The sequence below is a fragment of the Hevea brasiliensis genome, chromosome 16, assembly GCF_030052815.1.
Source record: "Hevea brasiliensis isolate MT/VB/25A 57/8 chromosome 16, ASM3005281v1, whole genome shotgun sequence".
In the NCBI taxonomy this organism is placed as follows: Eukaryota; Viridiplantae; Streptophyta; class Magnoliopsida; order Malpighiales; family Euphorbiaceae; genus Hevea; species Hevea brasiliensis.
The window spans coordinates 35,865,828-35,889,863 of record NC_079508.1 but is presented as its reverse complement, the minus strand read 5'-3'; the positions used below and the strand labels follow the sequence as shown (position 1 = coordinate 35,889,863).

Here is a 24,036-nt window from a genome sequence, read left to right as displayed (position 1 = left end):
TAATTTTATTTTTATATAAAATTGAGTGTCTTTGAATTCAATTAAAAAACTATAAGTGAAGGCAAGTCTCAGAGCAAGTTGATACATGACATAACACGTGTCAGTAGGTAAGCCAAAGACCCAACACATAACTGGTAGTCACGTCTGCGTTTTGAAGATGCTCCACCATCCCTCCAACTTCCGTTAATTTCAAGACCTTCTCTTAAGCCTCCCAACCACCCTCTCTCTATATGGAAACAAACTGAAATAAGAGAAAAAAAAATAATAATAATAAAGTGAAAAATAATTATTGTTTAGTCCCTCTTCATGGTCTATTTTGAAAAATATAATGTTAATCTCTATATTACTATTCTATTTATGTTTTAGTTTGTTATATTGTATGATTATTTTGGGCGTTTTTATTAATTTTATTCAGTTTTTTTATTTTTTAATTATTTAATTTGAGTAAAGGTAATATTTTTATTTTAAAGGTATTGATTAATAAAATTTAATTTAAACTAAGTAGAAGATTAAAGAATAAATAAAATAAAAATATAATAAAATGTCAAATTAATTAATTATTTTTTAAAAATAAAAAACTAAGTAATTAATTTTATGAAATAAATAAATTAAATAATAATTAAAAAAGCTCACAAAAAGATTTTTTTTAATAAAAAATTAAAAAATTTAAATTTAAATTTAAATTTAAATTTATTAAATAAATTATATACCTTCATCCACTAAATTATAAATTATATGATCAGACAATGAAAACTTTGGTTAGGTAGTTAGCTAGTGATGAGTTTGCTGATATAAAATGGGTAATAAAAATTTATGAAAGATAAAAAAAATAAAAACAACAGCACTGGTCAGGTTGTCCAATCTCAAAAATCAAAGGCATCTCGCAATTTTAGCTTCCTTTAATCCAGATCCGCAACTTTCTCTCTCACCCTTCATTTTTAACCAAAGCTTCATTTCATCATCATAATATTTTTCATTTTTTTTCTTATTTTTAGATTTTCCGTTATTGTCCCCCCTTTCCATCTTCTAATCTATGCATGAAAAATTATTTGTTTATTTTTTTTAAATTTTTGAAAACAGAAGGAAATTAAAAACACACCAGAATTCCTGCATAAGACATTGGATTGTACTTTATATTTTATTTTCTTTTATTTTCTTTTGTTATTTTACAATAAACATAAAATAAATGTATATAATGTAATCTTTATGTTCAATGCCGGAATTCTGGCCTCGGTTTTGATTTCCTTGTCTTCATCTTCTTCTTCATTGTTCTGTTCATTCTTGCAGACCATATTTTCCATTTACATTCTTGAATTCAAATCAAATCAATTCTTGTTTCTCCTTTGAATCCTTTATTTTCCCTTCTTGGGTTTCAAGATTGAAGGGTTTTGGAATTCTCTGTGCATTTGATATCCTAAAGATTTTTTGGATATTTTAAGGTGCATTGATTTGTGAGATTACCAGGAAAAGAAAATGGTAAATTTGGGTTTCCAGCATAAATGCTGTGAAACCCACTTTGAATGATATTGCAAAGGGTAATGGTTTCTGCATGTATTCAACAGGAATTCCCTGTTAGGCTGAGGTGAGATTATTATGGGCTGCATCTGCTCCAAAGGAGCTGCAGATGAAGATATTAACATAAACGAAAATGAAAGAGATAAAGAGAAGCAGAATGAATTTGACAAATCATCGGTGCAATTGGTTGCTCCAGCACTCTCCAAGAAGGAGGAAGATGATTTTAGCCGCAAAGATGGATCTGTTCGTCGCGTTTCAAAGCCAGGGGCAGCCATTGTTCCATTAGAAGGTGGAGGAGAAAAGAATATAAAGATTGTTCATAGACCTTCAATAGGTCGTCATCATCAGAGAAGGGCAACAATGGATTTTGGTTCCAGTGGATGCCACAACCATCTGGGTAGGATTGTTAGCATGCCCCATGGGCCTGAAGGGGAACTAATTGCTGCAGGTTGGCCACCATGGTTAACCTCAGCTGCCGGCGAAGCCATCAAAGGTTGGCTTCCTCGACGAGCAGATTCCTTTGAGAAGCTAGACAAGGTTAGTGCTTACCATAATTTTTCTGACCTACCATAGAAATTGGGAATTTTTAATAACTTCGTTAGGATTTCATTTCTCTCTTTTGGGTTAGCAGATTGGACAAGGAACTTACAGCAGTGTATATAAAGCCCGAGACCTCGAAACTGGGAAAGTTGTTGCAATGAAGAAAGTTCGATTTGTGAATATGGATCCTGAAAGTGTACGTTTCATGGCTAGGGAAATCCATATCCTGCGTAAACTTGACCATCCAAATATCATGAAACTTCAAGGTATAGTCACTTCCAGGATGTCTGGAAGCTTGTACCTTGTCTTCGAGTACATGGAGCATGATCTTGCAGGACTTGCAGCAACTCCTGGCATTAAGTTTACAGAACCACAGGTACCTTTTTTTGGGAACTATGTGACTTGGAAGATTATTGACAGTAGATTGTATGATTTTCCGGGGACATTTATGTGATTTTCTTGCAGATTAAATGTTATATGCAACAACTTTTTCGTGGCCTTGAACATTGTCATGACCGTGGGGTACTACACCGAGACATCAAGGGTTCAAATCTTCTGCTTGATGATAATGGAGTTCTCAAGATTGGAGACTTTGGTCTGGCAACCTTTTTTCAACCTGATCAAAGTCAGGCTTTAACAAGTCGTGTCGTCACCCTCTGGTATAGGGCACCTGAGCTTTTACTTGGTGCTACACAATATGGAGTAGCCATAGATTTGTGGAGCACTGGTTGCATTCTTGCTGAGTTATTTGCAGGGAAGCCTATTATGACAGGAAGAACAGAGGTATTTTTGTGAATACTTTTCCAATTTATCATGAATCAGTAGTAGTAAAAATTATTGATGATAAATCATTGCTCTGCTAAATTATTGCAGGTGGAGCAAATGCATAAGATTTTTAAGCTTTGTGGTTCGCCCTCTGAAGACTACTGGCAGAAAACAAAACAGCACCATGCAACTAGTTTCAAACCACAACAGTCTTACAAGCGTTGTGTCACCGAGACATTCAAAAACTTTCCCCCTTCAGCTCTGTCTCTTGTTGATAAGCTCCTGTCAATGGAACCAGAAGCTCGGGGTTCTGCAACTTCAGCTCTAAGGAGTGAGGTATACTTTCGAGGTTTTATTTAATTAGCCTCTCAAATTTCATTTTGCTGGCTAAAAGCCTTATTATGATTGGAAATTAATATCTAATATGCAGTTTGCCTTCTCAGTTCTTCAATACAGAACCCTTACCTTGTGATCCATCAAGTATTCCAAAATATCCTCCAAGTAAGGAATTGGATGCAAAGGTTCGAGAAGAAGAAGCAAGAAGGTATGCCATGCACATTCTTTTGAATTGTGTACAATTGTTTCTTGGTTGATTTGGATTCGACAAGGGTTCCAACTTGTCACTTTAGTACCGCTGAGCCAAAGCTCATTAATGAATTATGTACATAAGTTCTCAGAAGTCTAGATTTTCTTAAGCATCGATCCTCTGTTTTACTTTCAGGAGAAGAGCAGAGGCTAAAGGACGCGGAGCAGAATCTATAAGAATTGGTACTAGAGATCTTAAGAGAGACAATTCACCAGAATTCATTCCTCAGGGGCAGACAAAAACTACAAGCACAAGTTACAAATATGATATCCAAGAAGATGCTGGTTCTGGTTTCCGAATCGAGCCTCCCAGAGTGGCTAATAAGAACAGTGTTTTATCTCAGTCTAGTTCAATGATTCATCCTGTAATAGGATCATCGTTAAATAAGAATGTAGGCTCTTCAAGACATAAAACAGAAGTGAAGACCCAGAAATCTTACATGCCTCAGGCTGCTGTAGACATCTCCAACACCTCTCTTGAGAAGGATGAAAGAGTGCCTGCCAAAGATTCTATGGTAAACTAAGCATCTTGTTTTTCTGCATATTTTTTACATTTTCCATTATTTTTTTTCCATCAATTTTTTATTACTAGCAACCAATTTAATGAAATTGGAAACGTGGTTTCAGGGGTATGTTCCCAGGAAAAACAGGATTCACTACTCTGGACCATTGATGCCTCCTGGAGGAAACATTGAGGACTTACTTAAAGAACATGAGAGACAAATCCAACAAGCTGTTCGCAAAGCACGTCTCGAGAAGTCTGGAACCAAAAGTAACCTTGATGGATAGATTCATCAGCTACATGAGTGATCAACAAAATTACTCAGACTCTTACATCTTGCAAGGAAGAATCCTTCTTTCTGGTGTCTATTTTACTCACCTGCAGAACACAATTGCAAACCAGCAGAACTTCCAGGGAGACAATAGCATTGCATTGCTGGGTTTGACTAAGATATAGCTGATTGTACTTGAGTAGGCATTGCCAGATAACTCTTTTGCAGTGATATTTTTAAAGGAAAATACAATTGTGTATGAAGCAAGAAGGTTCTTTTTGGTATTATTTGAATATTACAGTTGAAAACGGTGGGAATTTGCTTTGCAAAGTGGATCGGGCTTGTTGGGTAGTAGCTGGTTATCATACATTGTATAGTATCCAATATCTTCTTCCAGAAATCATTGTATTTAATCATGAGGGAATAGATTGGTTCTGGGTGTTCATATTTTAAACAAGGTCTGTGATCAGTTCCTATGATATCTTATTTAATTGGCTTCTTCAAAATATAGATTGTCAAAAGATGATATTGATCTTTGGATCTATATTCTTATATCTCAACGTAACTTTATCTTGTTTGCTAGTTAATTACATGCTGAAGCTGCAGCTAATATTGTTTGCTGGTTCAAAGTTATCATAAATTGGTTTAACAGTACTTAGGGATGGCAATCAGGTATCAGACCAAACCCATTAAGAAGTGTTTGAGTAGTATATAATTGAGTTTGAGACATGTTTAAATTTGAAAAATATCACCCGTATAAGATTCAGGTCGAGTGTTAGTTTTATATGTTGGATACTTATTACTCAAATGGTTTATATAAATAAATAATTAAAAAATATATATTTTATGTAGATTGTTCATTGAAATATATAAAACTAAATGACTTCATGTACTATTTAGGTATGAATAATTGAGTTTAAGATGAATTCGAATAATTTACGATAAATTTAATCCAAATTGAATTCAAATAAGCTAATTTTCACAGATATTTTATTCATTATTACCTGTACTTATTATAGTTCTCTTAATATTGTGAAATTACAAGTATAAATTTCATTCACACGTTTAATTCTTGGTGTTTAGATTGAACTTGTAATTATATGATAATTTGGTTTTGTGATAGGAGCAAGGTCATGATTGTGTAAACAGATTTGGAATCTCTTAATTAACAAGACTTTGCAAAATATCTTAATCGATATAAATATAAATTATATTTTTGTCCACAATCTTAAATATAACATATCTAATCAAAGAAAGAAAAATGTATGGCATCAAATCCAAAGTCTTGTAACATCAAGTATGCTTCCACTTAAAATGTGCTTGGCAAAAGAAAAAAAAAAAAAAATCTAAATGGTTCAAACACATTGCAAGGTCAAGGATCGACCCCGACCAATCAAGAATCTTCTCTTTTTTTTTTTTTTCTTCATGATTTTTTTTTTCTTTTCTACGATGAAGCAATTGGGTCAAAAGAAAGCAGAGATGATTAGGGCACTATAACATGGGCAAATTTGATTCCTGATGATTAGAATGTTGACCCATCAAAAAGTGTGTTTCTTTTGTGAAAGAGTATATAGCGCCTATATATTCCTTTGGTGCTCTCATTAGGCTTTGAATATGAATTTTCCACTAACTAATTAATCTTCCTAATGATACGAGAATTTACATCCTCTTCTTATTTTGGTGCCATTCAATCTTCCACAAGGTTTGTATTCATTAGTTCGATTTTCTTTCCACATCATATTGTTATTTTAAGCTCATTGATCTTACACCCATCTCTCTCTCTCTCTCTCTATATATATATATAGAGAGAGAGATTTATTTCAATCATACTTAGTACCTTTTAAAATTATGAGATTTCAAATTTAAATTTTCATTATAATTAAAATTATGAATTTTTAAATTTTTATCCATATGTGTGTGTGTTTTTTTTTTTTTCTTTTAATACTGCAATTAGATGATTTTTTTAATTTTTTCTCATGACTATTTTTCTAACATGGAAATTAGATGATACCACTGGTTTTATGCAACGCTCATATTTAACATTTTCTTGATAATGCAATTTGATGGTATTGTTTGTTGATTTTATGTATTTTATTATGATATATTCACCTCTTTAATTTGTTCATAGCAATTACACTGTAAATTTTAACCCTGGTTTCTAAATTAGGGCCTTGTCACGAAATTTTAATCGTAATATAAAGTGCATCAACTTCAATTTTATACACGTAAAACTCCATCTCACCTGGTAATAAAGGTTTCCCAATTTATTATGTTGATGTGGCATTTTAATTATTTTAAAAAAATTAATTAAAAATATTTACACTTCAATTTTTTTCTCTCTTCTTGGCATCCCTCTCCATGGTCTCTCTCTCTTCCCTTGCTCTCTCCCTCTTTATTCTCTTGGTCTTTATACTCCCCATCTCTCTCCTCCCTCCACACCCCCCCCCCCACCCCCCCCCCCCCTCTTAATAATGCTCGCCTAATCCTCAAATAAGTATGATCAAATACTCTCACGTGGACTCTAACCAACTCTCCAAACGTCAATGTTTCCTTGGGCCTCCTTTCAATCACTGATGTGTCGCTATTGCTTTTTCTCTTTGTCAAACCCAACTTCATACCCAACGCCTTCTTAACTTTAATTTACCAGTTGATGTCATTGTCATTAATGACTGCTACAATAAAAACAACAATGTTCAAGAAAGGAGCCAATGCCTTATCAATTTTCCTCTCAAACTAAGGGATGTAAATAAATGGCATTCCAAGAACTTTGGTAAGCATTAATTAAAATTTCATAGGCAAATTATCGAATAAAAACATAAAGTTTTATCTATAATTTTGGTAGACAAGGTAGGTTGAATTTTATCTAAAATTTTGATAGACAAGGTAGGTTTTCACAAGCAATCCCATAGTTGGATGGCAAGTAGAGGCAAAGGATGTGGTAGGAATGGGGTTGGCGATGCGAAACTCTAATCAAAATTTGAAGGAGATATGAAACTATCAAATTCTCTACTCTGAGAATATTTAGAGATTGAGGAAAAGTTAGATGTAAATTCATAGCAAGGAGCAAATTTTGGTTTTAATTTCACAATAGAATTCCAGATGCATTTGAAGTTGTTTGTGGAATGCTTAATTTTGTAAAAGAAGTTATTAGAGGAGATGGTGGCATTCCAACCTTATTTGTTTTCTTCACAATTGTGCACCTCTATATCTAACCACCTATGTGATTTCACCTGCCAAGTTTGATTCTTTGCAAATAGTCGGTAGTGATTGTAATTGACGTTTTGAATGAGATTTTGCAAATTCAATTGTTAAGCAAAAAGATGCTAAAGACAATGTAGTTGATATTTTGATTAAAAATTTTGCAATTTTTAAATTCAATTATAATTTAGATTTGTTGTTATGACTATTATGGGACAATCCATGATGATAGAGAGGGCCAAAAGAAGGGGGTGTTAGTTGGGTTTAGATTTGCCATTAGAGGACAAAGATGAAGAGACTAAGAGAGAGAACAAAGTGAATGAGAGAGAGTGAACAAAGCGATCAAAAGATAGTATAGATAGAATGAAAATGAGATACAAAATGCAAAGGATAGATGGGTAGAGATTGAGCAACGAGAAGAGAAAGAACGGGTTTAGAAGAGAGAGAATAGAGAAAAAGGAGATGGAAAATATTTTTTTCTAACAAGTACCACATCAGCATAGTAATTGGGAAAACTTTTGATAATAGGTAAGAAGAAATTTAATGTGCATCAAATCAAATTTGGATAGGTTTTATACTATAAATTGAAGTCTAGGAATGACATTACTATAGTGCCTTAAGTTCATGGATGGCAAATGAAATTTACTCAATAATTACATGTAGGAGCAAAAGATAGATCGATTTTATTAGCTTCCTTATCACTATAAAGTTATAAACTTTTTCTACCTTTATTAATATATACATTTTTATGGGTGCTTAGCATATTGTTCCCTTTAAAATTATGATATTATTTTTTCACTGTTATTTTTTTTTTTTTGAGATATTGCATCTTTTTTAATAACATAAATTTTCATTAGTAGTTAAGGATGAAGCCAAAGAATGTTTATTAAGGTCAATAATAATACATCAATAAAAAAATTCATTTGTATTATGGTGAGTTTTACAATCAAGTTTGAATAGAAGTAAAGCGAAGAAATAAGAAGAAATAAGAATAAAAGAATCCAGAATGAGAATTGCAACTTTGAACTTTTGGAAATTTAGCTAGAAATCTCCTCTAGCAATCTTGCCAAATTGATATCTTCCTTGGTCTTCATAAAAGTAAAGTGCTTGCTTGAATGTAAAATGTCGATTCCCCTTTCAATCCTAACTTTTATATTTATATATGGTGTAAAAGCCCTTATTTCAGAGTCCTAATAGCCTTAGAAGTCTCCCAGAATGAGTCAAAAAGAGGAAAAGTCAAGTTGGGATTTCTATCTGAAGACTTTGCATGGCCCATGTAATTTACCTTCTTTATATGGGTCAGGGCCGTGTAATTTTCTATTGCCCTTTTCATTAAATTTCATTTATACAAATGATTGCATGGGGCACAGGGGATTGCACGAGTCTAGATGCATGAGCCATGTAGTTTATGTTCTACAGTACCATCTTGCACGGTCTGTGTAGCTTATTTACATGCTTGATGCAATGCTTCTTGCTTCCAAATCTAGACTTTTAGCCTCTAGTTCTCTTCCAGACTTATCCTTAGCTCTTGGGATTCATTGATACACCTGTTATAATATAAAAATCGAGGATTGGTTGAATTAACATGTTTTCCAAAATATAACAAAAAATACTTAAAACTATGCAATACACTAGCTAAACATGAATGAAAGAGCAACAATTACTATCCTTAAATGCCTATATAATGCGAATGCATCAAATACCCCCAAACTTAGTTATTTGCTTATCCTCAAGCAAATTGAAATTCAAAAATCATTAGGCAATCTTGTCTTATAGAGTCGTAAATAAAACTCATTCGGTTTCCAATCATGCTCTTAACCACCACATTCCAATTGCTCTCCTTTAAGGCATGAAGAATTTAGTGATTACTTGAGAAAATTAACTTTTTGGATGAAATTTCTATCAATCAATCCCAAGTATACAATCATTAATAAGTCACAAGGAATTATTATACTTAGATAGATTCAAAGAAACAATCACCAACTAAAGTGCCTCTATTGTGGATGAATTTATGAAAAATGAGGAGATTTATATCCAACCCCATAGGCATGCCTCAATTCTCTATCCTCACTTATGTAGTATACACCATCAAAAGATCAAAAGGCATTTTTATAAGGTTATAATGGGGTTAAATGGTAATAATGTGGCAATCAAAGAAAAAGAAGGAAGGTAATTAAAATATGAGAGGTATTAATATGTAAAAGATCAAGATACACTAGAATTTCTTTCTTTTTATTCACGGAGAGTAGAAATTTTATAATTTGGCTTTAATGCTAGCATGCTTTTTGATGGTTGAACAGGGGCTTTTATACATAATTATTTGAATTTGATGCTTTTGTCCCACTTTAATGCCTACCTCCAAACTCATTCTTTTGTTAGTCAGGAGGAAAACTCTTTATAATTCATCTTGCAAACTAGCACTTCTATTTTTATTTCTTTCTCCACTCTTTATCTCCCCGCCCCCCTCTCCTCACCCGCTCCCCCCCCCCCCCCCCCCCTCTCCCTCTTTTTTTTATATATCTAGTTTACTTCTCATTTCTATAGCTAACCCCTCTTTTAAGGTTAGGATAATTGTTTGGGCTAAGGGCTAGGTAAATACTGTGAGTAAATAAGGAAAAATTTTATGGTAAAAACATAGGCTCAAATTGGATATAAAGGATAATCTAAATTTAAGGATGGTTAAGGCTGTAATAAGTCTATATCAAAGAATGCCTACATCATTTCTTTGTCAAGTGTATACTAGAATTTCACCTTGATAGATAAAAAAAAGATTTGTTCTATGGCTGGTGAGACATGCATTAGTTGTTTCAAGCTTTAAGAATTTTTAAGATAATCAAATTCTATTTATGACAGATTAATAGTTGTGAATTTAGTTTGATTAACTTAACTTTAACCACAAAGTGATTTTTACAAGCGAATCACTTAAAGACTTTGAGCCTATCTGGTATGTTTAATCCAATTAACCCATGAGAGAATGATTATTTGATTTTCAAAGTGTTAATTATGTTTTTAGAGACCAAAAAAAAAATTATGGTGTAACTGCAAAGTTAGGCTTGAAAGGGTGAAAATAAAGTAAAACAAAAAATAAGGTAAAACTAAGGTGAAATAAAATAAAGCAAAGCAAAGTAAAGGCAAAACTTTGTTCACCCCTAAACTCATCCTTAACATTGTCCTTAATGTCAAATGTAAATAATGCATGCTGAATTGTAAAGATTATAGACATTTTGTAAAATATTAGAGCTTATCTATTATTTTATAGCAAGAGTTAAACAAAATAGAAGCTAGGCTATAATCATGATCCAAAATAGACTTTATGGTACTAGAATATTTATATACTAGTTATCCATAAGCCATTACATGAAAATATTAGTACTACTAGATATTAAAGCCTAATCTAGAATTTTGCTAATGGGAAGGATGATCCACTATTGCAGTTTGCAAGAAGGATGTTTAGCTTGTCATGTGCCCCCTGTAGACTACCTTCTAAATGCTTGACCACTAAGCAATGTTTTCTCCATCCTCCATAGGTATGCCAATACGAGATTTGATGTGGTGGGTTGTAGTGCTAGCATTAGGGGTGGAACACTAGTTAGGGAAGCCTCTAAAGGTGGATCTATAGCTTCCTGCTACTATTGTGGCTTAGTGGGTTGTGTTTGTTCTGTCTGCTATTCTATTCTTGCCCATGGGATTATGCTTCCGTCCTTATCCAATAGGAAACACCAATTGCCTGCACATTCCCATGGAGACTATTACGGCCACATAAATTTAGGTTATTCTCGTGATGGGATGTAACCAAGAATGTGCTGGGATAAAACCAAATTGGAGGGCAATGGCAGTGATTAGTCCTCCATTGGCAATGTTTCCTATTTATTAGTAGGAAATGCACCGAAAGTGTTGGCAAAGGAAGAAGCTGGTGCTACAATTTCTTTTGTTTACCATGTACCATAGAAAAAATAATTCATTGGCATTAACAACTCCCAAATTGTCTCCTCTCCTTGTTATGGTTTGAGCCAATAATTAATGGGGGTATCTAAGGGTGGGGATGGTGAGTCCTAAGGATTTTGATCTACTGGGTTAGTATTCTTGGGCATTTGGTGCAATGGTGCACTAAAAAAAGACACTATTATATACATCCTAGTTTGCAGATATTTTATGAAACCCTGATTATCAAACTTAAATATAGCATTAAACTCGTCCATGTTCATCAATCTTTCAACTTTTATATGGTGAAATTCAATATGCCCTCTCTCTTCCCAACTTCCTGGCCATAATGTTGTTTTGAAACTACCCAAAAATTCAATGGTTAAGTCCTTGTAAGTTGGGTATTTCAAGGTAGTAAATCTTATCCATCCAATTCTTTTAAGAAAGATATTTACTTGTTCTCTCAACCCAATTTGTTTTAAAACAACATCGTCTTGGTATTTGGTTGAGATTACCTTTCTTTTGGGGTTGATGTAAGAAGCTTTGTGGTTGTCATTCCGGAATGCCAGGCAAGTTCCAATTATGGTTCTTACAATGGGTTTGCTGGTGGGTTGTGGTTGGGCAGCACTTTATACTTATTAGTTATTGCTCATATAAGGCCTTTGTCGAGGAGAAGGTGTTAGTTCACTTATGTAGTAGGAGGAAACGTGCCCCACTACTCATTTTTTAGCTCCCATTTATATGAAAAATTGGCAGTTAGCGCTAGGGTTTTGAGGGTTTGAGAGATTAAGAGAGGGAAATTGAGGGAGAGAAAGATATTATGGAGAAGTTTTGAGACTTATGGAGGGCATTATGTCACTCTTGTGGGCAAAAAGGCAATTTTGAAAGTTGGTGCTCCATCGTGTGAAGGGATGGGATTTTTAAAAAAAAAAAAATTACCTTTTATCAAAATTGCACAGGTCATGCACCCTTGCATAGATCTGGCTCATACAATTTTCTACTGCATTTGAAAATAATGGAAAAAGGTTTGAATGCTTGCATGAGCCATGTGCATTGCATAGCGCAAGCCCTCTGGTAGCCTAAGTGCATGGCCCATGCAGTGTCACATGGGGCAGACCTGTGCAACACTTAGCTCTGTGGGTTTTCTTGGTTTTGGGTGGTATTATACCACCTAAACTCATGTAACTCATTGTTTTTGCAACTTGTATGCATAATTCTACCCTTTTTAACTCTATATTATTGCATATTCCCAGTGAATTTTGTGCAATGTATGGAGTTTCTGGATGTTCCTAAGGAAAGCACCTGGCTATTGACATTCTTACAGTTTATGCACAATGAATGCAATTGAAAATATCAAAGCAACATAAAAATTATTGAGTAGGGTAAAAGAAGCCTCCCTTTTTTGTGCTTGTTGTCCTTGTGTGGTAAATGCTTGATTATTCAATCCCTCTCTTGCATCTTGCTATTTTTGACCTAAAATATTTTTTAAATATCAAGATTGAGTTTTTGGAGAAGGTGTAAAGTAAAATAAATTAAGAAAACTTTAAATTTAAATGAAAAGAAACTTGGGTTACCTCCTAAAAAGTGCTTATTTATAGTCTTTAGCTCGATTCTACTATTTACTACTATGGAGCAGATGGATTGCCAAAGGAGTATGTGACTCCTTTTTTAATAGGCTTTCCTATGAGCTATGGCTTCAAACATTGTCCATTAACCTTGAATGCACCTAATGATTCACTTCATACTTTTACAGCGCCATAAGGGAAAACTCGCAGAACCTTAAAAGGTTCGAACTACCTAGATCTCAATTTTCTAGGGAATAATTTAATTCTGGAATTAAATAGTGAGACTAGCTCTCCTTCTTTTGAATTCTCTTTCATTATGTGCTTGTCATGCCAATTTTTGGTCCTTTATTTATAGATTCTTGCATTTTTATAGGCATTTTGCCTGATGTCCTCTAGCTCATTTAGTTATAAAAGTTTCCTCTCTCTATCACTTTTTAAGTCAAAATTTAGGGTCTTTATTGCCCAATGGGCATTGTGTTCTAGCTCAACAAGAAGGTGGTATGATTTACCATAGACCAAACAGAATTGGGTGGCTCTAATAGGGGTCTTGAATGCTATTCAGTATGCCTAAAGTGCATCATCCAACTTCAAGAGCCAATATTTCCTTGAATGGTTCACTGTCTTTTCTGGAATTCTCTTCAACTCCTTATTAGAAATTTCAACTTGCTCGCTAGTTTGTGGATGGTAAGGTATTGCCACCTTATATGTCACTCCATATTTCTTTAGGAGTGCTTTGAATTGATGATTATAGAAGTAAGTCACTCCATATTTCTTTAGGAGTGCTTTGAATTGATGATTATAGAAGTAACTTCCTCCATCACTAATTATGACTCTTAGATTACTACACCTTATGAAGATAAACTTTTTGAAGAACTTGATTATAACTCTTGCATCTTTGGTTGGTAATGCTATTGCTTCTACCTATTTGGACACATAGTCAACACCAACTAAGATATATTTATTCCTATATAAGGATAGAGATGTACCCATAAAGTCTATTTCCCATACATCAAAGATGTTTACCTCAAGTATTCCATGCAAGGGCATCTCATTACTTCTTAATATATTTTTGGTCTTTTGGCATTGGCCACATGTGATTATGAAATTCCTTACATCTTGAAATAAGGATGGCTAATAGAAACCTAATTACATTATTTTTGTAGCTGTCTTTGAAGTGCTAAAGTGTCCCCCTTAAGGTGAGGAATGGCAATGTTTGTGTACACTTTTGACTTCCTCCTTTGGAATGCATCATCTGATAAATCCATCATTGTGCCTCTTATATAGAAGTGGTTCTTCCCAAGTGTAATTCTTTAAATCAAATGGAAACTTTTTCTTCTATTAATAGGATAGTTCTGGTGGTAAAACCCTGCGTATAAGGTAGTTAACGATATATGTGTAACATGGAGGTTGAGTTATGGATAGGAGGTGCTCGTCTGGAAAGGAGTTATCCATTGGTATCTCATCATATGGATCTCCCTTTTTTTCCTACTTAAGTTTTGAAAGATAGTTAGCTACCACATTTTTAGTTTCCTTATTGTCCTTTATTTCTAGGTTAAATTGCTCTAGGAGAAGTATCCAGTGGATTAGCCTTAGTTTTGCTTCTTTCTTGTTCAAGAGGCACCAAAGGGCTGCATGTTCAATGTACACTATGACTTTTGACCAATAAGTAGGATATGAATTTGTGAATTGCAAAGACAATAGCTAGAAACTCCTTTTCTGTAGTGGCATAGTTGACCTATGCATCATCAACCAATTTACTAGTATAGTAGATTGCATAGACTTTTCTATCTTTTCTTTCTCCAAGGATAGCTCCTACTACATAGTCGCTTACATCGCACATTATTTCAAATGGGAGATTCCAATCTGGAGGTTGTATAATTGGTGTCGAGATTAACACTTCCTTAATCCTACAAAAAGATGTAAGGCAATCTTCATCAAAATTAAAGGACACACCTTGGTTTAACAAATTTGTTAAAGGCTTAACTATTTTGGAGAAGTCCTTGATGAATCAATGATAAAAGCCTACATGTCCTAAAAAGTTTTGCTCCCATTTAACTAATGTAGATGGTAGCATTTTTTTGATAACTTCTATTTTTGTCTTATCCACCACGATGCCTTTTTCTGATACCAGGTAACCAAGTACAATAACCTCGCAATGATGAAGTGGCATTTTTCCCGATTAAGTACTAGTTTTGACTCCTCACATCTTTGTAACACTTTGAAAAGGTTAGGTAAACAATCATTAAAAGTAATTTCATAGGCAGAGAAATCATCTATAAATACTTCCATAATATTTTTAATAAAATTAGAAAATATATCATCCATAAATACTTCCATAATATTTTTAATAAAATTAGAAAATATAGCCATCATACATCTTTAAAAAGTAGTGGAGGCATTACATAACCCAAAAGGCATTCTTCTATAGGCAAAAGTGCCTTAGGGACAAGTAAAGGTTGTCTTTTCTTGGTCTTCAAGGTGGGTTGGGATTTGGAAGAATCCCGAGTACCATCTAGGTAATAGAAATATTAATGCTTAACTAATCTTTCAAGCATTTGTTCAATAAAGGAAAGAGGGAAATGGTTTTCCAAATAACACTATTTAATTTCCTATAGTCAACGCACATATGCCACCCGATGATTATCTTAGTAGGAATTAGCTCATTGTTTTCTTTTTTATCATAATGATCCCACCCTTTTTAGGCACCACATGCACTAGACTCACCCATTTACTATTAGAAATAGAATAAATTACTTATGCATCTAATAGTTTTAGGATTTATTTCTTTACTACTTTTTTCATGTTAGAGTTGAGTCTTCTTTGGCGTTCAATTGTGGGTTTACTATTTTCCTCTATAGGTATTTTATCCATGAAAATGGAGGGGCTTATTCCTTTTAGGTCATCAATGTTGTACCCTATGATCTTTCTGTGGGTTCTAAGTTCCCTTAATAATTTCTCTTCCTCTAATTCAGTTAAGCTAGCATTGATAATTATAGGAAAAGTAGAGTTTGGGCTAAGAAATGCGTACCTGAGAGTGGAAGTGAGAGGTTTCAGTTCTACTTTAAGTGATTACTCTTCACTGGTTAGGGCTGATGTGGCTGAAATTCGCTTTAGCTCCTTAATTTGTGATGCTTGAGCTGATGGTGTTAGCGGGTTTGCTTTAATATTTGTGCACAGGCTGCAATTTCCTCATTTTCATCTTCAATAGTGTCGTTATGCAAAATAAAAGCTTATAGAGGATCTTTTGGATATGTATTTTTAAATTCTTCCTCTACCAATTCATCAATAACATATACCCTTAAGCATCTGTCCAAATCTAGTTTTTGCTCCATAGCTTGGAACAAGTTAAACTCCACCTTCTCTTCTCCTACCTTGAGAGTCAACTGATTATTTTTTGCATCTATAATAGCCCTAGTGGTTGCTAAAAAGGGTCTTCCCAAGATTATGAGAATTTGAATATCTTTTTCCATCTCCAGGATAGCAAAGTCAACAGGTCTAAAAAACTTACTTACCTTGATCAGAACGTTCTCCAATATGCTAATTAGATATTTGATAGATTTATTAGCTAGTTGTAAGGAGATAGTAGCTAGCTTCAATTCTCTAACGTTCAGCTTTCAACAGATGGAGAGTGGCATAAGACTAACGGTTGCTCCCAAATCACAAAGTGGTTTGTCAATTGACATGCTACGTGTCAAACAAGTGATAGAGAAACTTGTATGATCCTTTAGCTTTAAAGGTAGTTTGTTTTATAGTATTGCACTGCATTCTTCAGTGAGGGCTACAGTCTCATAGTCATCAAGCTTCCTCTTGTTGGATAGAATTTCCTTCAAAAATTTAGCATAGGAAGGCATCTAAGATAGAGCTTCAATGAAGGGAATGTTGATGTTAAGCTTTTGCAACACTTTCAGAAACCTTCCAAATTTCTTATCTAGTTTAGCTTTCTAGAATCTGTGAGGAAAATATAATGGAGGTAGATATGGATTTGGTAATTCTTCTTATCCTTTTTTTTTTTCACTATCCTTTTCTTAGGTATCTCTTCTTCCCTTATTTAAGTGCTATTTTCATTAGAAGTTTCATCTACTTACTCTTGCTTATCTTTTATCTTCTAGTTTTTTAGCACCTTTCCACTCCTTAAAATGATTGCCTTGCACTGCTCCTTTGGGTTTATCTCATATTAACTAGGTAGTTTATCAATGGCCTTGCTAGAAGAACTAGCCTGCTTAGCAATTTGATTCTCAAGTATTTTGTTACGAGTAGAAAATTGGTCTATTTTTGGAGGTAAATTGCTTTATCATTTCACTTTGCTACTATTAGGTTGTTAAAGAGCTTTCCATTATGGATTCCAAACATGCCCTGGGATAAGATATTGATACTAATAGGTTTCTGCAACACCATCTTCCCAATGAGACAATGTCCAGTTTTAACATCATTCGCCAAACCACCTTCAAGGTTCACTGCATTCACTTACTCATTAGTCAAATGGAAAAGTTCCCACAATCTTTCCAACTCACTCATCACATCTTGTACACAACACAAAATGCATTAGTTGTATCTCGCCATAATACCTTATAAAAGAGGGAAAGAAAGAGCCAAAACAAGATCCCAAACATGAAAGGCAAACATTAGCCCTAGCAAGATACCTACCCAGAGACAAAAGAGAGAACTCCACATCTTGTGGGATACTTCTACTTAAGCCACTTCTTTAACAACATGCCACTACACGATGAAAATTTAATGTTGAAGGTAAAATATGAACATGATGCTGAAGATAATTAACACCATATGATACATAAAATCTTATAATCAAAAGTCTTAGCAATATTATCATAAACATTTAATGGTATGTGATGTGTCCTAGTTAACACTAGCAAGTGCACTAATCGTTCAAGTAATAAATTGATGAGAAAGAGTATCGCCCTATGAGGATCAAAATCATTATTTGCAATCAAGCTAATACTACCTAAATGTTATTTGAGAAATTGATAATTTTGAATTTAACTAAAACAAAAACTAACAATAAAAGTAAAAGTAAATAATTATATTAATTAAAGAAACTTTTTATGATAAAAGTGTTAGGGTTAGATTTCACCGTCAACTATTTATGAAAACCAATCCAATACAAGTTTTATATCATGAGATGGTAGGATTCAATATGGCCAATTGTCCTTTTCAAGTAGAATATTCATCTAGGCCACTGGTCCCTATTCAGGTAATAAGAATCTAGATGCATATAAAATAGGAATCCTTTACAGTTAATTCATCATATTCAGTTATGAGTTAAATAGACCACACAATATTTCTAAGGTCCTTCTTCAGGTAGCCTAGTCCTAATATGATATGCAATACTCTTTATAGAAATCAAGTATGCATTCAAAAGATAAATTAATTCTAGTTTCTTTGTTCGAACCTTATTAGAACAATCAATCAACCAAATAAACACAAAACATCAAGATTAAATGTTGCATAACCTCATGAAAATAAAATTAATGCATTGAATAAAAAAAAATCATAACATAGGTTTATGATCCATCATTCCCTAACAAAAGCTTCTACTTCATCTTAGAGATGGTAGAACATGAGAAAAGAAGAAAATGCATCATAAAAGCTTAAAGAACAATAATAAAGGTCAAACTCTAATTGTAAGTGCATCTCCAAGCTTCAATCTGTAAAAATCTTCTCCCTCTCGCTCCTAATTGTGTGGCCAAGGACCTGTCCTTAGACTCCCCCCAAAGTGATTCTCAATTCCAATCTCTCCTTCTTAAATAGGGTAATCTTTGCCTTATTTAGACTTCTTGTAGCCTTAGGATACTCTCCTCCAAATAGGAAATAAATCAGATCAGTAATTAAAATTTGTACAACTCATTGCACACAACCATGCTTATGTCTGCACCATGACCTTGCCTGTGGTCAAGCTCCTGCACAAATTTTGATCCACGAAAATATGCTTTCAATCTAGTAAATTTGCAATTTCTTTCCTGCACAAATAAGAGTCTTTCCTAACAAAAATAAATGCTAAAAAGTAAAATTTCTAAAATAACTAAAAGAAACAAACACTAAAAACTAAAAACTAAACAAATAACAAAAAATAATTAAAAACCAAATAAAATTAACTAAAAATAGGTAAAATAAATAAATAAAAACACATAAAATTATATATTAAAACCCACCTTTTAGTATGCAGTTATTGTTAATCATTTTTAATATTAAATTTTCAATAATTTTAAAATTAATATTGTTTAGTTCTATATTTATTATAGTGAGTATCCATATTGGCTTCCAATATTGAAAATGATTTTGCTTGACTCTTAAACTCTCACCTTTGAATCAATATGAAAATTTCACATTATTAATTTTCAATTTCATTTTGTCATTTGGAATAAGAAACTTTGCATAGTTTCTTACAAATTTAATTATCATTAATTCACAATCACTTAACAAAATTAATCGAATTGATAAAAATGGGAACACTTTTTTTTTTTTATCAATAAAAGTTTAATTACGAGGATAATTCTCTAAAATTATCTATCTTTGTCGATGTGAGAAAATATACCATTAGAATCGTTTGAAGAGAAAACTTGATGTTAATGTCTGAAAACTATCCTAAAAATACTCATAATTGTAAATACTTAAAAAAAAAAAGTAATTCACTATCATAGCTAACTTGCATTTGGCATCATCAATGTTTTATTCTCTCAATTTAAAGTGCCTAATTTTGAAACAATAGAGCTCGATGAAAAAGTGGTTCATAAAGGAATATATATATATATATATATATATATATATATATATGGATTTAAATTTAATATAAATAAATTTGCATCAATCCATTTATGACACTTTAAACATTAAAGTTTAATCAAGTTGATCTATTAAACCAAATAAAATACAATAATAATATATATTAATCAACTTAATATATTAATAACTAATTTTGTTTTGATACATCTAAACTTATTATGACCCATTTTATTGGCAATTAAAAATACAATTTTACCCTTAGTATCCTATTACTAACTTATACTTTCCTTTTCATAGCATTCTTGACATTAAAAGAAAATATAAGTTGTTGATAAATATTATCCTTATTTAAAAAAAAAAATAATGTTATATATAACAAACTACATAACCAACTAAAAGAAAATGGAATTTAACTCAGACATTGTAGTTGATTTCACTATAACTAGTCAATTTATATCTAAATAAATTGTATGATATTAAGAAAACAAAATTATATCGTGATTCTAAATTCCTTATGAATATTGTTAATGTTTGAAAATAAAATTTTTGTTTGTTTTTAGCAATAAACTAAAACAAAATATGTATATAAAAATTTAGAATTGATTAAAAAATAATATCCTTGAATACTTACATATAAGCTCAGAATATTTATAACTACGTTGTTGTGGGCTATTTAAATTTGCTTTTTTATTATTTTGATATTTCAGAAAAGATGATTATTAATCACCTTCAAGTTCTTAAATTCTAAAAATTATGAAAATTTAATTTCACATTATAATATCGTATAAGATCTTCCCAGCCATTTATTATATGTATATATTAAAGTTTTAAATTAGAGACATAATCTATGAATTATAGTATCATAATAAAGAGAGAAAAAAAAAATTGTGAGAGTGTAACAAAAGTCTCACATTGCTAGCTGGCAAAAGAGAAGGAAAAGTCATACTTGTAAAAGCATGTATAGCTCCTTTGCAAACTAATAACTTTTTATGTTAAATAGTTTAAAATGTTAATAAATGGGATAATAAATTAATATTATTTATTAAAACCTATTTATTAAACAAATTATATGAGATGAGCCATTTAATTTGTTTAATAAAGTAATTTATTAATTAAATGGATTGCATAGTTGTGTCATGTTGTGTTGTGTGATTTATTTAATAAATAAATCATGTTATTGTTATAATTTGTGTCGTGATTAATAATTGTAGCATGTGTTTAGTTTTAAAATGAGACACAATCCATTTAAACAAGGAATGAAGATTTTTTTTTTTTTCTTTGGGGTTTTGATTCTCTAATTTAATAATTTTTTTATTTGATGATATAAATATAAAAAATCACTATTTTTTCGGTTAATTTTATTATTTTTACTAATATTTTCATTTCTTTAAAGCTCTTTTTATGTATCAATAGAAGATTTAATAGCTACCGCAATTCCTACTTTCTCATACGGAATTCTAAGTTTAGGAGTTGCTTGGAATGCTGTCAAGATATTATTATCTTTGGTTTGATAATCAGAGTATAATAAGTCAATTTATAATCTTTAACATTAACCTTGAATCCAACATTGGGTATTAACCCTATATGCAGGTGCACTTGTGAAGCTAAATATAGTTAATTAATATTTTTTAAATAAATATATAATTGAAATATATAAAAATATTATAATTTAAACATAAGTTTATAAGATTATAAACTCGCACAATTCGAGCTCAATAATTTTTAGTCAATTAAATTTAGTATATAAATTTATATTGAGTTCCAACTAAATTTAAACTTTAATATAAATTTTAATAAAATATAATCTTAAATAATACTTAATTAAGTTTGAATATTTTAATTAAACTCCACTCAATTGGATTTGTTTCTCCTCTAATAACCAAAAGTTGAAAAAATAAATTAAATAAAAAGATAAGTTATTCTTGCAAATCAAAAGCCAAATTTGAAGAAACCAAGATTCCATGGAAATCTAATAATTAAACAAAAATGTAATATCAAGAGAACTTAAGAATCAATGAACCAATAAAATTCAAGAGATTAGATTCCCTCAACTCTACTTTTTATAATGCAGAATACATATATTAACTAAAAAATTTTTTAAAAAAATAAAAAAATAAAACAAGATGCTTTCTGTTGCTGTGTGCCTCTTTCCTATAATTTCATTTTATACACCATGCATTTTAATTCATCCATTGCTACATAACATTAATTCTATATTCTAATTCTATATTTCTTGTTTTACAAAAAATATTTTTTTAAAAAATATTTTTTACATGTATTTTTTAGCATTTGATACATTTAAGTAAATTGATCAATAAAAAATATTTTCACGACCAAATAAAAAATTAAGTCATTTTTAAATAAAATAATTTCCTTTTTTTTAAAGAGAAAGTAATTTTTCAATTTATAGATTTTGATAATCTTTTTAAAATATGAAAATATTTATATATGCATGAAATAAATACATATCATTAATTTAATATTATAATTAAATAACAGAAAATAATTTCATGAAAAACATTTTTTAGAAAATATTTTTCATATATAATTTATTTTCTATGAAACAAATAAATCATTAATTAATTTTTTCATATATCTATAGAATCCATCCTCCTATGGTGAGGTGGTACACATGTTTAATATGATAAATTTGGTTTTTATCATTTCAAATTGCTGTGAATTTGAATTGCTAATTAAGTTATTATAAAAAATATTTTAAAAATAATTTAAATAAATTTAGAAGTTATATAAATTATTTTAGATTAAATCACCCAATATAATAATTTTAAAAAATAATTTAAAAATAAATTTTGTAGATTTAAAATTTAAATTAATTTAAAATAAACTTAAATGAATCAATTTGTAATCAAATTGTACAACTCGTTGAATTGACTTTTAATTTTATAAATTCCTTGAACAAGCTTAATTAGATTAAGCCATAAATTATCGCCTCAACATAAAATATCCCATTAATAAGTTATTACATATTTGATATGATCTAACCTAATGTAATGAAGTGCCATTAAATAAAATTTTAATATATTAAAATTATATTTTATTAATTTATTATATTATATTCAATAATCCACAAGAGGAAAGTTGATATGCGTTAGTTCATGGCGAAAAAGCTGAGGCAGGCCTATTTGTCATTGGATTGGTACTTTGTGATCTCACATTGATTATGTAGTATATATAAGTGTAGGTTATATAGAAATAAAGAATATGTTAAAATTTTCATAATTTTAATAATGATCTATTCTTATTACTAAACCAAGAGCGCGTGTATTTTATCTAAAAATAAATAAATTATTTATAAGAAGCAAACTTGTTAATTAAATTGATCAATCTCATGTAGAGTTATTAAATTAATTTTTAATTTTATAAAGCTCTATAATATAACTAATGAGTCAAATCAAAATTTACTATCTCAAATAAAAAAAATAAAATATTTAATTAAAGGAGCGAGAATGTAATAATCTAATAATAATGCAATTGAGAACCATGCATGCAGCCAATCAGAAGTAGGTATTCCTTTGCTTTTAAAAGTATAAACAGTAAGGAAATCTTCATTTTTTTTATTTATTTTGAGATTTTTTTTATATTTTAAAAATTATGTATTAGGACTCATAAAAAATTATAAAATAAAAAATAATGAAGCATGCGGCCGTCTATTAGCCAATCAACATTAAACTATTAGATTTTTTAAATTTTTTGTATTATTTTTTATTTAAGAATTTAATTTTATTTATATAAAAATATAATATATTAATTTATACTTTATTTTTATATTTTTCTTTCTATTAATGAAATATTTTTTAAAAAAATTATTAAAAGAAAAGATTATTTTGCACCCATAAATTAGCTTTCATTGAATTAAATAAAAAAAAATGCATGGAGTTGAAGAAACAGAAACAAGTAGGAAACATCCTACCAACATGAGAGACAGTCTTAAAGTGAATAATATTGATACCCAATTTCTTAAATGAAAGTATCAATTCCTTACTGTACCGTAAGATATGATTAACATATATAATTATATTTATATATATTCTTAATATTCATTGCCAGCGATATGCATATGATTTTTTAAGTTCCTTCCAAGCCAAACATGATTAATAGTTGTCACCAAGCTCCTTTTGTTACGAACAGATTTCTCAACCTATAAGAACGTTGGATTTATGGGAAAAGGATTCCTATGTGGAAATCAGAAATATTTAAAAATTGAGATAAAAATAAAAATTAATGAGAAGAGAAAAGACAGCTGAGATAATTAAATAAATGAAAAGATTCAGAAAATTATGATGTGATTTATGATTTGATGGATAAATGGATGAAGAATATTTTGTGTCATTTTAGTATAGTGCATAAACGGAGATTTAATTTAGAATTGATTAATGTTTAATCGAAAAGAATATAGTATCAGAGACTCTCAATCA

The 24,036-nt window shown here is 31.0% G+C and overlaps 1 protein-coding gene across 1 annotated transcript; it reads left to right on the top strand.

Annotated features, from left to right (window-relative positions):
• Positions 1–829: 829 nt before the first annotated feature.
• On the top strand, positions 830–4,635 carry LOC110659790 (probable serine/threonine-protein kinase At1g09600). The gene is made up of 7 exons (XM_021817839.2): positions 830–2,052; positions 2,147–2,431; positions 2,521–2,838; positions 2,929–3,156; positions 3,264–3,364; positions 3,542–3,920; positions 4,033–4,635. The coding sequence occupies exons 1-7, from the start codon at positions 1,594–1,596 to the stop codon at positions 4,192–4,194; spliced, it is 1,932 nt and encodes a 643-aa protein (XP_021673531.2). The 5' UTR covers positions 830–1,593; the 3' UTR covers positions 4,195–4,635.
• Positions 4,636–24,036: the final 19,401 nt, after the last annotated feature.

Coding starts and splice junctions, on each gene's coding strand:
- LOC110659790 (XM_021817839.2), top strand. CDS start 1,594: ATGGGCTGCATCTGCTCCAAAGGAGCTGCAGATGAAGATATTAACATA. Junction 3,157..3,263: donor CTTCAGCTCTAAGGAGTGAG/GTATACTTTCGA, acceptor TTGCCTTCTCAG/TTCTTCAATACAGAACCCTT. Junction 3,921..4,032: donor TGCCTGCCAAAGATTCTATG/GTAAACTAAGCA, acceptor ACGTGGTTTCAG/GGGTATGTTCCCAGGAAAAA.